The sequence below is a fragment of the Rhizopus delemar genome, genomic scaffold (assembly GCF_000149305.1).
Source record: "Rhizopus delemar RA 99-880 supercont3.13 genomic scaffold, whole genome shotgun sequence".
Classification (NCBI taxonomy): Eukaryota; Fungi; Mucoromycota; class Mucoromycetes; order Mucorales; family Rhizopodaceae; genus Rhizopus; species Rhizopus delemar.
Window position 1 is genome coordinate 188,658 of NW_027137839.1, and position 17,191 is coordinate 205,848.

Genomic DNA, 17,191 nt, shown 5'->3' on the forward strand with positions numbered 1-17,191 from the left:
ATTATTATCTTTTATCAATTTTAATATACTTCTTTTAGTTGTGATTATTCAATGTCCGTTATGATCAGACTCTGTTCTACAACAATTGGATACTTATGTTGCGTGGTTTTTTGTAGGACGCAATATAAACACCCCTTTGTATTTTTGCATTTTCTCTGTATCTTGGTTATTTTCCTATTTGACCGACTCAAGCTTTAGTGTATCGTTATCACATAGTGGTGGTCGTACTTCTGGCCAATTGAATGCTCCTTATGGGCCCCGTACTCCTTCGGATGGCGACAGAGTGAGCGAAGCACGAATTATTACGTCATATGAAACTACATGGGCGTAACTGGTATGAGAGAAAAGTAGAGCATGTTTACTGATGGGATTGCAGTCACCTAAGAAAATCCATCGGTGCGTTCCACAAGGAAAACCGCATTTGCAGCTTCAATAGATGCATGAAGTAGATGGTTCTTAGGTATAATGTAATAAACGAAGATAAAAAAGAAATAAAAAAGCACCAAAACGATAATTACTTTGAGATACTTTTTATTCTTGATTATATCCAAGTTAAAAGTTATCCTTTTTTCAATCAGGATTTAGGTGGGATATTTATATTCTTTTGAATGATAATTCATGGGGACGATTGAGTTAAATCAATTGGTTCTTTCTTGATGTTTCATTATGGATTGGGGCATTGTCATCATATCTTGTTCCATGGAATCTTATCTTGTATAATTATATTATAAATCGTTGTTCTAAGCTACTAGTGTTGCATTTATAAATAGTCATCCATGGAATCGTTGTTTAAGACGGCACTTGTATTTTGTTCCTGAATGGTTATTGGGTTTGAGTAAACTCGGTTACTAAATAAGTGCAGAAAGACTGAAACCTAATAATGGAGACAACAGGAGCTATTAAGGCACCAATCGGATTATCGATAGGATTATTTCTCAATCATTCGTTTAGATCAATAAAGTTACTATGCAAGAAAAACAATATTCTATTCTGACATACATAGTCTCAATGCAACTTAATACATTGGATCATAAAAGAGATTATGCAAAGACTCATTACTATAACAAGTTGGTATTATATATGCAAGACATTCATTACTCTTTATGATATAATTCATCGTCAGATCTTTATGATTCAACTATGCTAGTGTTGGAGATGTTTGGTTTATAGCATAATTTATTATTTTATTATGTCTACCTATAACATATAAACCTAACAAATATTAGTTTTACTATCGTTGCCGCACTCCTTCATTCATTGGGCTACATAATAATCGACAAGAATACATTACGAAAAGGTCTGTATTTATTGATAAAAAGTCGTGTCGTATTTTCCTTACTAAATACTCAAATGCCGTGTGAGATCACTCAAGATCTGCAGGTCATATAATTTAAAACTACCTCTATATAACACTACTTGTTTTATAGTCATCGGTACTCATAAACAACTTTAGTAATTTACATTGTGCAATTTCGGTTCCTCAATTATTAATTTTATCAAATCAGACGTAGTTTGTATTTAATGAGATCTCTCTCCTGTCTTCACTCAATAAAGAGGTGCAAGAGTCTCATCGATTATCAGTTTTTCTTTTACACTTTATTTTCACTCTTAATCAGCTATAAACTACTGACCAATATCACAACTGACCCTCACTTCTGTAGGCGGTAGACTAGGCGAATTCAATGGCCAATAGAATCAGATGCGCTGATTGAAATCTTACCAAATTTGGCATCAAAGATGCTACAATGTACAAGAATGCATATTCGGAGTTTCATGCAGATCGGAGCTTAATTGGGACCAACGATCTCTGGGACCTATCTTTTGCCCTTGCCAGGTGCTTCACATAAGAAAGCCCCATTATTCTAGACTAAATCGGGAAATATTCGGAATTTCAAACATTAAACAGCGCCATTCGATTCTGCTTGCCTTATAACCTTAGTTTCTATTTTTGTATTGTTATTCTAGCTCCGCTATAGCTGTAGATATTATGATTTATCCATCGTGGCCTGAAGTGCCAATCACCCGGTCGAGGTGATATGGTCGCAATATGCTGCTAGCTCTTGTCCAATAGTATTTGACACCATCGGTGCCCTGTTTAGGATAGGGGGGTTTTAGGTAAAAGTAGTATAACAACAAAGATAAAGAAATACTGTTAGAACTTGGTATCTCTTTATTAAGTTAAGATAACTAAGATTGAATATGATCAATTCTACATGTAAAAAGTGAGAGTATTTATAGACATGATACGGATAAAGAATTAGGACGGATTTATGATCAATTCGACAGAATAGATGATTACTATTTCTAATTATTAGTTTAGCCTGTTCCTAGCTTGTATTGTCAATTATGCTATTGGGATGGTTTCAGATAGCTCTGGATGTAGGACTATTTAGGAGATGGTACGGATGAATATAAAATCCTCTAGTTCCGTGATTGGATATTATGGCTAATAATAATATCTCAGTTAGGATAAACGTTTACGTGACTTAATGATGATCCGGTAAGTAATTGTCATTCCTTATTCAACATGCTCATATCATCAATAAACTATATTACAACCATGTCATATTATTTGACTGTGTGAAGTTAATATGAATAAAGCTTAATATAAAAATCTAATCAAGGTCTTTTATTGATCTGTGCTGGGAATAATGTTATAAATGATTCCAAGTTATGTCAACATATTATTTAGGATCATATTAGATTCCTTTTACGAAAATAAAGTGACTATAATCTTATGTATCCTTAACAAATTGAGACTTTTAATAACATTGTTGTATCCATACAACTAATAAAGTGAACATTCATGGATAAACTTGGATACTACAGAATTATAGTCTAACCAGATCTCTATTAATAAACGTGAGAATTCTGCAATAGCCAATCTTGCCCTGTTGTCCTACCAGCGTTCTAAAAGACTATATCGGAACCTGATTACAACAACGGCAGTTCAATCCTATTCTATAATTATCGTTAGATCAATAGTTTAATTACTTCATTGTCCCTTGATTCGTCAAGTAGACAGCGGCTATTGATTATCCACTATCCTTCCTTATATTCCATATCATTCTTTTAACCGATCAATTGAAATAGCGGTAAAGACCCAGACATTCAAAAAGTATAAATACTCTCAATATTTTTTATTAATAAAGTCATATATAATCCTTAGTTTCACAACTATCGTCTTTTTGTAGTTTTTGTCTTCTATTTCATATTTGGCAAAACAAACATGATCACGAGTTTTTCTATGTGAACCATTTCCAAGAAATGAGATCCAATCCTGATGGAGTCGATTATTGTTCTGTAATAGAAAGATTTATGACGAGCTAAAATTAGATGCACATCGGCTTCCAAAGCCAAGCTATTTGTTTTGAAATATCAGTGCCATCTGTCATGTTTTGACATGTCAATAAGATAACAGTCTTATCATTCTAAGCTAAATCTTTACAAATGAGTTTGAATAAGAATAGAACCTGATAATTACCAACTGCCCTGAACAGCCAAGTTTCACTTTCATCTCAACAGTTGATTATGTACATCAGTTTATAAAATTTTTCTTATGCATGTCAAATCATATCGGTCGTAACTATCTCTTGTCATTTAATCTCAGGTCTAGCTCAAACTAATATAAATAGCCTTGAAATCTTTCTTTAATAAAAGTATTCGACTTTAGAACTATTGTTTGGTCTCGTTAATTCTTCTTTGTCTATTTTAAATACTTAAAACACTTCACCATCTACAAGTAATCTATCAACACCTGGTTGTTTCAAAGTCACAGAGAGTTCTTTTTCTGATTGTAAACATATATGTGACGATGATGATGATGGTGGTGTTACTGGAATGGAAGAAGAGTCCAAAGGTGGTGTGATCGCACGATTGTCACCTTTAGATGACGTACTTGGTTTTTTGGCACTACGAACATCGTCATCTGCATCCTAAAGATGAATAATAATATGAGTATTTATTGTATAAAAAATTCATTTATTTTATCATAATGACTATCTTGTTATTCCTCTGACCTTCAACGTCTTGTTGGTTATTTTTATAATAAGCTTGAGAACTTTCAGCCGTGTTTTCTTCTCCAGTATCGTGTATTCTTTTTGCTAAAATGTTGTTGCTGGTGATTCTTGTTTCTGAATTCAAATTATTCTCGCTCCTCTTTTCTCTCCATTTGAGTTCTTCTGATTTATAAATAGCTACAGTAAGGGACAAAATCAGTCCTTTTTTGGTTTTTTCGCGATAACTCGCCGGGAATTAGAATTAGAACTCCGTTTTGCTGACAAAAAAGTTGCCTCTTTTTTCAACAAATTCGACAATACTTGTCCGTGAAAAACACTTTTTAGTTTCCATCATACTATAAGAAGTTATAGTGAAAGTAATGAACTTATATTTTTCAGTTTTGATTAGAATTTCGTATCGCGTTCTTTTCGCCGGCTTACATTCCGAACTCGACAAGGCATGGAGTGAATAAGGTTTTTACAGTACCTGGAGTCGCTAGGTCATACCAAAGCTTCGAAATACGGTCAAAAAATGCCTGGTCAGTATCGACCACGGAAGAAGGTGGTCTTATCATCTGTTCCTTCTTTTTAAGCATGGCCCATGCATTTTCAATTTAGGTCAAGAGAGTATGCTGGCCAATCCAGGTCCTTAACCTTGTTCTTTTGGAACCATTTTGAGGGTGCTGAAACGCAATGGATGCTTCCATTATCTTGTTGAAAGATCATGTCACTACTTTGCAGACCATAGTACTTCAATGTTTCCTTGTATTCCTCCTCAAGTACTGATGTGTATAGCTCACCATTTACATTACTTTGTAGCCAGGACATGTAGCCCCCTCCATGTATAGTTATGCAATTCCAAAACATGACCCCGCCTCCTCCATAAGCATGTTTCTTCTTGTAGCGATGGTCTCGATAGGGTGCATGATCCTCTTTCCAAGCGTATTCTAGGCCATGAGACTCTCTTTTTTGGATCTTTGTCTCATCAGGAACGACAACACGTTCCCAATCAGCCTCATATCAGTCTTTATGATCATTTACCCAATCATATCGTGCCTTTTGCCTGTCATTATTAAGTGGAAGCGCCATCTGTTTTTAGTCAATTTTAGACCTTTGCGTTAAAAGTACGAGCAATCGTTTTTGAATTGACCATTCGATCTGTTTTTTTAGTACCAAAGGAAGCATCAGCTGTGCTCTTGGATAAGCCAAGCCTTATGTCTCTAGCTGCTTTAGTTTCGCCCCTAGATGAGAGTAAACGAAGTCTACCTGCGTTATTTTTTCACTGCGTCTTGGTTTTTTTTTAAATTCTTTGAATCATGGACTTTAGGGAACCTACTTTCTTTTTTAGATTACATCCCACGGAACGGAACGGCTCCACATGTTTCCAATTTAGGCATATTTGATGGCGTTTTTTGCTGTCATGGCATGTTTGGCTAATCTGAGATGAAGTAAATGAGGAAAAAGAAAAAGTGTAAAAAAATAAAATGAGCCAAAATATGAGAACGCGTAAGCGTTCACTGACGTCATAAGGCATACCAAACTAAATTGCTGTAATAATATAATTTAAAGTCAGAAGAAAATAGAAAAGGAATATATTGATAACTGAATGTCTTTTATTTTGTTAAAGTATTATCTTGTATTTATACTAAATTTCATCTCTTAAATTGTTAGATGACTTGATCAGAAGGATTTAAGAGATGATATACAGCAAATGATTTGCACTGGTGATAATATAAGCAGGTGATATACTGTAGCGGGCAAAACTGGTGCACAAAAATTAAAATCAACATTACATTTCCGCCATATGCCTGCGACCTTTGTAGCATATATCATCTAAAAGACGGACTAAAATATACATTATTGAAGTGTTTTAAGTATTTAAAATAGACAAAGAAGAATTAACGAGACCAAACAATAGTTCTAAAGTCGAATACTTTTATTAAAGAAAGATTTCAAGGCTATTTATATTAGTTTGAGCTAGACCTGAGATTAAATGACAAGAGATAGTTACGACCGATATGATTTGACATGCATAAGAAAAATTTTATAAACTGATGTACATAATCAACTGTTGAGATGAAAGTGAAACTTGGCTGTTCAGGGCAGTTGGTAATTATCAGGTTCTATTCTTATTCAAACTCATTTGTAAAGATTTAGCTTAGAATGATAAGACTGTTATCTTATTGACATGTCAAAACATGACAGATGGCACTGATATTTCAAAACAAATAGCTTGGCTTTGGAAGCCGATGTGCATCTAATTTTAGCTCGTCATAAATCTTTCTATTACAGAACAATAATCGACTCCATCAGGATTGGATCTCATTTCTTGGAAATGGTTCACATAGAAAAACTCGTGATCATGTTATTAAAAGTCTCAATTTGTTAAGGATACATAAGATTATAGTCACTTTATTTTCGTAAAAGGAATCTAATATGATCCTAAATAATATGTTGACATAACTTGGAATCATTTATAACATTATTCCCAGCACAGATCAATAAAAGACCTTGATTAGATTTTTATATTAAGCTTTATTCATATTAACTTCACACAGTCAAATAATATGACATGGTTGTAATATAGTTTATTGATGATATGAGCATGTTGAATAAGGAATGACAATTACTTACCGGATCATCATTAAGTCACGTAAACGTTTATCCTAACTGAGATATTATTATTAGCCATAATATCCAATCACGGAACTAGAGGATTTTATATTCATCCGTACCATCTCCTAAATAGTCCTACATCCAGAGCTATCTGAAACCATCCCAATAGCATAATTGACAATACAAGCTAGGAACAGGCTAAACTAATAATTAGAAATAGTAATCATCTATTCTGTCGAATTGATCATAAATCCGTCCTAATTCTTTATCCGTATCATGTCTATAAATACTCTCACTTTTTACATGTAGAATTGATCATATTCAATCTTAGTTATCTTAACTTAATAAAGAGATACCAAGTTCTAACAGTATTTCTTTATCTTTGTTGTTATACCATCTTTTCCTAAACCCCTCTTTTCTAAGCAATTGCTTTGCCAAAATATAATAAAAACGACTTGTTTTACAAAAAAAAAAAAAAAAAAAAAAAACAAAAAAAAAACTAAGCTTGATCAAAAAAGAAGGCAGTACAAGAATAACACTGCAGTAATCTGGGTAATAGTTAGTTTCATTGTTGTTATCTTTATAGCTTTGTTGTTTGTTTTATTCTATTAATCTTAAAGCATTTTAAATATACAAATATCTGTCACTTGAGATATTTGCAGATAATAAATTTGAGAATAAAAAGGGAGATAGTGCTTGAAAACTAGTGAATGAGTCTCTATGTAACCTCTTTATTAGATTTCAAGACGAGAGAGAGAACCCATTTAATCAAACTACGCCTTTATATAGGAAATAAAATTATTCAGGGACCGAAGTGGGTTCAAGGTCAATTTTAGTATTGAACTTGAATAATATAAATATTGTATACTCTTTTAGCTTCGATACTATAGGGGGTGATACAGTTATGAAAGTAAATGCAATTTTTAAGATTTTAAAAGAAAACAATACTGTTGAAGGTGACATGTTGTTTAAGGACAGAATGGCAAGGTATTGGGAGGTCTCTACAAGATTTATACAGACGTCTATTGAACTTGATTTAGAAGCAGATTTCGAATCATTAAACTATTCAAATTCTTATAGTGTAGAATGTGAAGGCAAAATAATGTACCTTATTAAAGCAAGACCAGAAGAGGTTGACAAAATAATAAAGAAAAGAGAGGATGAGCTGGCAAGAAGAAAGAAACAATTAGGATTAAAAGAATAGTTTTTGTGAGAAATGAAAGAACAGAAAACAATAAATGAATATAAATATAAATATTGTATATGGTTAATATTGTAAATGAGTCTTAGAGAATATGTAATATATAATATTATGTATTCAGTACGTGTTATTTTTTATATAAGATTTGAGTAATCTCATACGAATAATAAGTATTTAATGGGGTAAATACGACATCACTTTTTAATTCTGTTAAAAAAGAACATCATAATGTCTAATTTTTCCTTATCTTTTCATATTATTTCTTCGCTTTATCTCTAGTTGACTACTCTACGCACTAGTAAACACTTCATTCAAATTCAAACAAACTGCTTATATTTTTCTTATATTGTCTACAAATATTAACAATAAATTGACTTCATGAACTGAATTATTATAATAAAATTAAAATGTTTCAAATTTTTTGGAAACATATAAGTCTCTCCTTTTAAGCCTGTGATATTTACTTATACAAGCAAGACCGGTTCCTTGAAATAAAAAATTCGCTTTTTTTTTTTACTTTACACAAACAGTTCGACCTACTTAAAAGATCTGAAGGCTACATATTACAAGCAAGTTTATATTCGAATACTCACTTCTTTCAAGCCAAATTACATTCAAAGTTTTGCTTTCACATTAAGCCTCTTTAAAGCTAATCTACTTTATAATATAAACAATCAGGACGGAGCAATCATCATGTTGTTTTTGATTATACGGAAAAGGTGTATGATTGATACATAAATAGGTGATGTTTTATAGATATTTGTATCCAAAAATATTTGCATTGCTATACAAATATCAATTATACAGTACTTTGATAAAGATTCATTCTCTCTCTCTCTGTAAATACTTTTTATTGCTATAATCAGTATTCATCTCTTTTTCAAAATCCCAACAAAAGTTATTTATATAAGATATGTAACATATAAGGCTCTTAATATGTCTCTGAGGTGTACCCTGAATGTTCAAATTCTGCGTTTACATGGCTTGTTTTTCAACCACTGTTATTTAACGCTGGTTTCCAATTCAGCATACTTTTCTTTGTAGCTTTTGAAGTCATTGTAGTACGCTTGCATTTTTTTTTGGAAAGAAAAAGCGTAGTATTTTGAGGAAAATTTGTATACGTTCCCCTCTCAATTAGTTTGCGTAGTGGTGCTTAATAATCTGGAAAACAGTACCCTATTAGCACATAGTAAGTTTAAATTTTATTCCTGGCATATAGAAAAACAGAAATGACATGAAGATATGAACGAAAAAGAGTAAATTTAATGCAACGTTTTTATTTATTAAATATCTAAGCTATGTTTGAAAAATATTGGCAAATTCTATTGCTTAAGGCACTTCCACTAGATTCATCTCTCAGGATGGTTCCAATATAGCCATCTGGTCTAACAAGTACCACTTGCAATTCATCAGAAGGAACAATAGCTGAATTTGTTTTACGATGATATGCTCTGTGGCACTGTGCTTGATTCAACTTGTCAATCACGACTCGATCACTGTCAAGCAATTCTTTGTATGTTGAAATTTGATCTGCGGTGCTCGTTGTCACAACAACTACATTGATAGGTGGTAAAGATGCTGCAGCTTTACAACTCTCATTTAAGAAATTCGAGACATGTTCAACTGTGGATCTTAAATCACTAGCGAGAACCAAGAGTGTAAAGGTAAGCCAAAGAGGTGCATCAGGGCGCTTGACAACAACATCAAACAATCGTGTCTTTTTACCGGTTGCGTAGCTGTATACTTTATAATTCGGTGCACGCATACCAGGCTGCAGCACATATTCTTCCTTACTGGGAGAAGACCAGAGCAGCAGGTTGTCATCCGTATTTTCGTATCTTATACCAAACCCAGCAGTGAAAGCACGGTGCTTTTCGACCACATCACAATAGTCAGCAGCTTCATGACCAGCTGCCGCCTTGGCAGCTACTTTGTCCACTTTCAATACGTTTTGAGCCACAGGCCATCTTTCTGAATGATAGGTTGATAAATACTTTCTGTCCAATTGACCCCTTTCCACCATACATATTTTCCAAATCTAGCCAAAGTCATTATATATTTACTTTACGTTTTTTTTATAAACTTACAAGGTTAAATATGTCACCAAAACCAGTATTTACACCTTGGCCCAATGTCGGGCTTTGTGAATGGGCCGCATCACCACACAAGAAAATCCGTTTATCCTCCGCATCCAATCTTTCTGCATATCTTTGCCCAACCACATAAACTGACCAATAGAGAATACCCAAAAACTCGATACGATGAGGCAGTAAGGCACGTTTAGCTTCTCTTTGAATATCTTCCACCTGAATCTTGTTTCGATTGTATTGTTCTTTTCTTTGTTCATGTTCATTTTCAGCAAAGTGTACAAAGATACGGGTCAGTCCATTTTCACGTGGGAACATGCTGATTGTTTTAGCATGGTCACTTTGTACAATACTACGCAAAAAGAGAAACCAAATTAGAAACTGTTTTCTACTCTAAAAGTATTCCTTTTGGCTTACCAAACTTCTTTTCTACTTGCAAAATTGGTTCGAATCAAAGCATCCAAGACACCAGCATGGGTTTCAGTAGTTTCACCTTCATTTGAGATACCCAACTGACGACGGATATCACTGTGGGCACCATCGCAACCCAAAATATATTTACACTTGACCTCTTCATATCCTTTGCCTTCTTCAAGGTGCATCACTGTAGCATGTATAGGATACTCTTTATCTTCCTCCACTCGTGTCATCTTTACAACCGTAGCAGGGCGTTCGACCTGAACATCCCTTCTAGAAAGTTTTCCTTGTAAACTTGATTCAGTAATATGCTGACCAACACATAGCAAGTATCTAATGAAAAGATGAATAACAGCAGCTAATATGCATTCTTTTTCTATATCTTACTCATGCTTTGATTCGGTTTCTTCAGGTACAAATGGTATTTCCTTTTGAAGGGTTCCATTTAAATAAGAAGACATCTTTTCTACCTTGACACCTGTTTCTAATAGCTCAGATGCCAAATCGGCTCTTTCTAAAAGTTCAAGTGTACGGCCGTGAATCCAGTCGCCTCTTCCCCAATGGTTTGGTTCGTGTTCAATGTCTAATGCAGTATGAGCCTCCCTGTTTTGTTTTTCCTTTTGCCTTCTTACCTAGCACCCGAACAGTCATGCCTGCTTGAACAAGCAAGTTCGCAGCCAATAAACCGACAGGACCTCCACCAACAACAAGAACGTCCAATGATGAAGGAGGAGCGGGTATGGAAAGATCAGGGGTAACCATGGTTTCAAATAATAAAATAAAAAAAAAAAGGGATAAAAAAAAAAGAGAGAGAGAAAACGAATGCTTTTCTGTCTTTTTTTTTTTTTTTTTCTGTTTTAAGCCTAGATGGCGATGCCGTTTTTTCTTTCGGTCCCTGACTCCAACAGAAGCAAAAAAAATAGTGGCATGATTTTTAATTATTAGTTCCTTTAGGGAAGATGTGGTTCGATTCTGGGTTTGAATGCTGAAAAGACACACTTGCAAGAATAAAAATAAACATTTGGATATAGTCCTGCATAGATGATGTAAACTACCATAGAAAAGAGCACTTCATTTTAAATAGTTAATAGTGAGCTTGAAGCAATACATAGATATGTTGACTTTTGAGTTTTTTATAAGTTCTGAGCTTTGTATTATTGATTTTTATTTTTCATCTTTGTAGCTTGAAAAAGTGTCATAGACTTGACCATGTCATTATTTTGGTTATCGGTTTATTGTCATTTTCTTTTTGAGCTGTCGTCTTATAAGCTTATTTGGTTGAGATAATAAGAGACAGACATCAATATATTCAGTACATTCGGAAAAGGAAAAAAGAATGGCTGACGTTTCAAATAATTTTTGTTAAAGAAAGGCAAGTCGAATTATGAGTACGAGTTCTCAAATGCTCTAGTTTTTACTTTCTCATTGAGTGATTTTCTATTTTTTTTTTTTTTTTGGCTGGAATTAAACTGTAAATAAAAGGTAGTAGTTTTTGATGATAATGCACTTTTTCATCATACCTTCAAGCCGTTTTTGGCATCTTTATTATTATCTAAACCCAACAAGCTTGATTTTGACAATGAGGATCATCCAATAAGTGAAACATCAGATTTTATCCAATCGTTGAATGAATGACCTATGATAATAGCAATGAAGAATCTTCAGTTAAATACAATGTGCATCTCTAACAGATGTATATAATAGTAACCGGAAAATCTTTATCAACAGTTCTAGGCATCATACTTTAAGAAGTGTATAGCGCAGACTTCTTATAAAAAATATCCACTTGATCCAATTTGCACACAATGATTCCAGCACATGTAGAAGATAAGTGCGGTCAACTATGTAAATTATTAGAAACAGAACAACATGCACTTTTTTATATTCATTCAAAAGCAAGACTTGTGGAAAACAGCTTTCAAAAAACACTTGTCAAGACATAAAGACTCTAAATGTGGCTCAGTATTCTAGGATGTACCTACATCCAGACTTTCCAAGTGTTACATCCTACCTTACCAGGAGAAATCGACAACCCGGGACCGTTTTGGTACAGTTGAATGGGATGATCATCCGTCATCAAAACGATCTGCTTACAATTTTTATGTTCATGTCTTTTGTATCTTCCTGACCGATGATTGTTTGATCCACTTTTATCTTTTTTGAATCCTTATACGCTTTGATAAGTGTCCATACAAAACCCAATAGAACACAGAAAAGAGATATGGTTTAAGTTTTCATGTTTATTTGAGATTCATTCCCAAACAAAGAAAAAGTATGACATTATCAAAAATGAAATGAGAAACTAGAAATGAGTATCTGAATCAGTGTGCTAAATACAAAAGTTTATATGAATATATTAATAATAAATAATAATAGAGTAAATGATAATAAAGGTATAAGAGATTGAAGAGGAAGGGGGATAATTAAATAGCTGTTTGCAATTTGATACGATTTTTCCAATCAAGCATAGATCCTGCACCAAGAATGAATACTTTCCATATTTTCAATACGCAGCCAACCAAATCAGAAACAGTATTGTCACTGCCTTGATGATACGTTTGTGCTATGTCGACTGCTATCCAAGTAGCATCTATGCATTTCATAATGTGTGTCGTTTGCTGAGAATAAATCGGGTGATTTTCCGATGGTTCTTGTTCTTCAGTGTGTATCATATCTGCTAATGATTGATAAGATCCATTTGAATGGCGCGATAATTTTTTTTCTAAATCATCAGAATGATGACTGCTACTCTCTTCTTGTACTGTTGTGTTTATAATGGATTTCATTGATTTTGTGTCAGCAGAGCGATACCAGTTTATAATCTCCGGGGACATGGATAAGCCATTCAGTTTGTGTTCTTCTTCATCCTCTTCTTCTTCTTCGTTCACCATTTGAAATTGGTTATAAAAGCTTTTCTTCTTCCTTAATCGTTGCTTATTATTATCATCATCATCATCCTCATCAAGATCTGGATTAACAACATGTAGATTAAGACTATGGCTGTTGTATTTACTGTGTCCCATCCATGTGTTTTCATCAATCATCACCTGTGGCTGTTCCTCTTCTTCTTCTTCTTCCTCATATTGTTGTGTTATATCTGGTGCACTCATGATAATAATACCTTCATCATCCATCATAAATGTATCATCCTCATCTTCTTCATAATAATTATTATCTACCATTTGATGAGGTGTATAAATAAAATCCCCATCAGTGATCATCACTTTGGCTTGTACAATAGGAAATCTAAGCAGAATCTGCTGTGATTTACTGAATAGACTGTGGATTAACCAATTTTCCAAAAAGGTATAAGGTGGCTTCTTTTTAAAATTTGGGTTATTTTGACGTGATATTTTATAGCAAGTTGTATAAAATGTTTTGTTGGCTAAATAAAATGGATCATCTTCCATCTCTTTTTCTATCAAAGGCATATTCATTCTTATTTGCTTCAAGAGAATAAAAGAAAAAAGACAGTAAAGTAAATGAAAAGAAAAAAAAAATTAAATTTTTTCTGTAAACTTTTTTTTTTTTAAGTGAAACAAATATTCTCCCCCATGACGAGAGAAGGTAAAAAAAGGAAACTGGCAATAAGACGCCATCCGATTGATTTTTAAGCTATTTTTTTCTACTTCTCCTGGTTTATATCCTTTACTTATTTTATTACTTTCTTTTTTATTTCATCTTTGTTCCTGAAACAAAAAAAAAAAACCCAGGAAAAAGAAAGACCAGCGGAGATGAAGCAAATGTGCTTTCTTTCCGTCTTTTTACAAGCTTTAGACAAATGTCATTTTTTCAAGATGCTTCACGATCGAGATTCAGATTCTTTCTTTGATCAAAAGAATGTGAGGACAAAATGCACTCAATCCCTTCATCTTTGAATCGATTCAAGAAAACCTTGTCTGTTTTAAGACGGATAAAAAAAAAAAAACTTGAAATTTTAAATTAGCCCATCATAAAAAGGGAAACCGATCGATGTCTCAACCAAGTTTGGTATCAAAAAATGGTCCATTGTTTACTTTTAAGCTTTTACACTCTCCATCTTTCTTTTCTTGACACCACCCACTGCAAAAGGGAAGTCAGAATGACCATATAATATCATCCATCTTAAGCCAGACAAACACAGTCATTTGATAACTTCCCTAAAGATAGAAGGCTTTGATAGAATGAATTTCTCAAAAGTGATCAAGGTTGAAAAAAAAAAATCCGAATTTAATTTAATTTCGTCTCAATTTCAAGTTTTTAACAAAACACTGTTCAAAAGAACATGTTTTTCTTTGTTTACAATAAACTCTTTTATTTTCTTCTGGCAATAAACTCATAAGAAGACAATGTATTGTATTTTTAGCTTTTTTAAAAACCAATGAATGAAAAAGTGAAAGAGCTGAGTTTGATTTAATTATTGCTCTTAGAAAAAAGGAGAATTGCATGAATGAGTTACACATTCTACAGAGGATACAATGTTTATTATAAAGACTCAGGGGGAATGAAATTATTTATTTCGTCACGTTTTATTTATATTTTATCTCTCTCTCTTTTCCCTTCTTTTTTTCCCTTCTTCTTCTTTAATGTCAGAAATAAACCAAATAAGAATACATAATACCACAGAGGATGGATTGATAACCACATTTAAAAACCATTTAAATCCAAACTTTCCTTCTTCTTCTTCTTCTTCAATTTACAGGCAGAATGAATTGATAAGGAATCAACGTCTTTTACCAAGATCTCAGCGAGTATGGGAATTAGACCGACATGCATCTGAATGTAGACGTTGTTTTCGACGTTTTACATTTTTATTTAGAAGACATCACTGCCGGTAATAAGAAGCGAGGAATAGATTGAATTCGTTTTAACTTGTAACATAGTCGCTGCGGACAGATTATTTGTGATAAATGTAGTTTACACCGTATTCGGTTACCCGTGGAAGAATTAATTGAGGATCCGATCATATCATCATCACAATACCCATTTTTAGCTTTACAATCACAACGAGTGTGTGATGCATGCTTTCATGAACCCATTTTACCTCGTACTCAGAGCAATTTAAGTCTAATGATTGATTGTCCTGTTTGTGGTACATCATTTTTGAATATGCAAAAAGAGCATCAAGAATCACATTTGCAGCATTGTCTTGATGTAGGAAGTCCGCCTGTTCAATCACCAAGATACATAGGTAAGCTATGATTCTAAAGTAAAAAGGCTGTTATTTACAAGTAAAAAAGTATATCGATTGGCTAATGATTCTACACAAATTGGTGATGAATGTCCTATATGCTTTGATGAATTTAGAAAAGGTACAAAGACATATTAAAGAAGGATGGGGGACTGACGATATGAATTATAGGAGATAAGGTATCTAGAATGATTTGTTTATGTTCTTATCATCAACATTGTTTAGCATCTTGGTTACAAAGAGGCAAAGGTTGTCCTGTTCATTATGATTCTTTATATGAAGAACGAGAAGTAATGTAATCATTAAAAATCAAATCATTCCATGTGTACAAATATCTATTCTCCCACATCTCCCCCTTTTCTTCACTAATATCCTTGATCATTTAATAAAGTTTCACTTGAACTTTTCATTACAAAGCTTGTCATCTGGCTGATACAGTCAGCCAATTGTAATCGGTGTAACCATTCTACATAATCAGCCAAATGGACTCTCTTTTTTTTTTTTTTTTTTTTCTTTTTCTTTTTTCTTTTCCCCCTTCCTTTTTTTTTTTTTTTTTTGCGAGAAAAAAAAAATGAATGAATTTGGTGAATCAGAAAATACAAGTTCAAGTCTCTTGGCCCAAAAGTCACAAATAGAAAGAGTAAGTCGGTGAGAGATGGGTGTGGGTGAACAAAAAGAAAATATTCACTTTTTTATAGAAATTCCAACAAGTATTGGATCGGATCACACCTTTTGTACCTTATCGATGGACTGGTACAGCTGTGTTGTTAATCTTATTCATGACTCGTGTAATCTATGCTGAAGGATGGTATATTATTGCGTAAGTTTTGTTTTGTCAATTTATATAAAACGTTTTTTTTTTAATCATCTCTTTTGCATGTCTACAGATATGCTTTAGGTAAAGTGAAAAAAAGAAAAAGAGAGAAAGAGTAGGGTGATTAAAGAGAGTTTATATTAGGAATCTACATGTTGAACTTATTCTTGGCATTTTTAACACCCAAGTTTGATCCTTCTATTGAACTTGATGAGCAAGCCAATGAGATGGAAGAAGGTCCTTCTTTACCTTTAAAAAACGATGAAGAATTCAAACCATTCATTCGTCGTCTTCCCGAATTCAAATTTTGGTAAGCAACTTTTTTTATAATCATAACCATTCGAACTGAATCATGTAAAAAAAAAGGTACTCTGTTACAAAAGCAACCACGATTTCTCTTTTCTGTACCTTGTTCCGTCTATTTGATGTCCCTGTTTACTGGCCAATTTTGTTAATGTACTTTATCATCTTGTTTGGTTTAACGATGCGTAGACAGATCAGCCATATGATTAAATACAAGTATATTCCATTCGACTTGGGAAAGAAGAGTTACAACAGCACAAGAAGAGTTTAATCCAATAGAATAAAATTACGTATAAATATATTAATAAAATAAGAACCTCAATCAGTTTCTAGAGTGCGTGTATAAACATTATTTTATTGTACAAAAACATTGATTTAAGGAATATGAGTGGCTGCCTTGGCTTGTCGTTGTTGTTGAAGGATTTTCTTTTGACGATTCTCTTCATTCTTGAAGACAGATTTATTCGTTTTCTTCTCTTCTCTTCGATTCTATAGCAATAAAATGAGTTAAAAAAACACATGTTTTCAATGGTTCATCCTTACCTTTCTGGCTTCTTTTGCTGCCATTTTTCGTGCTTTCTTTTC

At 33.3% G+C, this 17,191-nt stretch overlaps 4 protein-coding genes across 4 annotated transcripts; 1 reads left to right on the forward strand and 3 right to left on the reverse strand.

The window, feature by feature from the left end:
* Positions 1-4,607: 4,607 nt before the first annotated feature.
* Positions 4,608-4,826, reverse strand: RO3G_13921 (uncharacterized protein; the record flags this gene model as incomplete). The annotated part of the gene is made up of 1 exon (XM_067668505.1): positions 4,608-4,826. The coding sequence occupies one exon, from the start codon at positions 4,824-4,826 to the stop codon at positions 4,608-4,610; it is 219 nt and encodes a 72-aa protein (XP_067524606.1).
* Positions 4,827-9,106: 4,280 nt separating this feature from the next.
* On the reverse strand, positions 9,107-11,081 carry RO3G_13922 (uncharacterized protein; the record flags this gene model as incomplete). The annotated part of the gene is made up of 5 exons (XM_067668506.1): positions 9,107-9,853; positions 9,903-10,254; positions 10,320-10,652; positions 10,707-10,902; positions 10,952-11,081. 5 exons carry the CDS (start codon positions 11,079-11,081, stop codon positions 9,107-9,109), a joined length of 1,758 nt encoding a protein of 585 aa, XP_067524607.1.
* Positions 11,082-12,742: 1,661 nt separating this feature from the next.
* RO3G_13923 (uncharacterized protein) lies at positions 12,743-13,501 on the reverse strand (the record flags this gene model as incomplete). Its single annotated transcript, XM_067668507.1, has 1 exon — positions 12,743-13,501. The coding sequence occupies one exon, from the start codon at positions 13,499-13,501 to the stop codon at positions 12,743-12,745; it is 759 nt and encodes a 252-aa protein (XP_067524608.1).
* A 2,559-nt stretch (positions 13,502-16,060) lies between these two features.
* On the forward strand, positions 16,061-16,617 carry RO3G_13924 (uncharacterized protein; the record flags this gene model as incomplete). Its single annotated transcript, XM_067668508.1, has 4 exons — positions 16,061-16,129; positions 16,188-16,309; positions 16,377-16,387; positions 16,448-16,617. The coding sequence occupies 4 exons, from the start codon at positions 16,061-16,063 to the stop codon at positions 16,615-16,617; spliced, it is 372 nt and encodes a 123-aa protein (XP_067524609.1).
* Between the last annotated feature and the right edge of the window lie 574 nt (positions 16,618-17,191).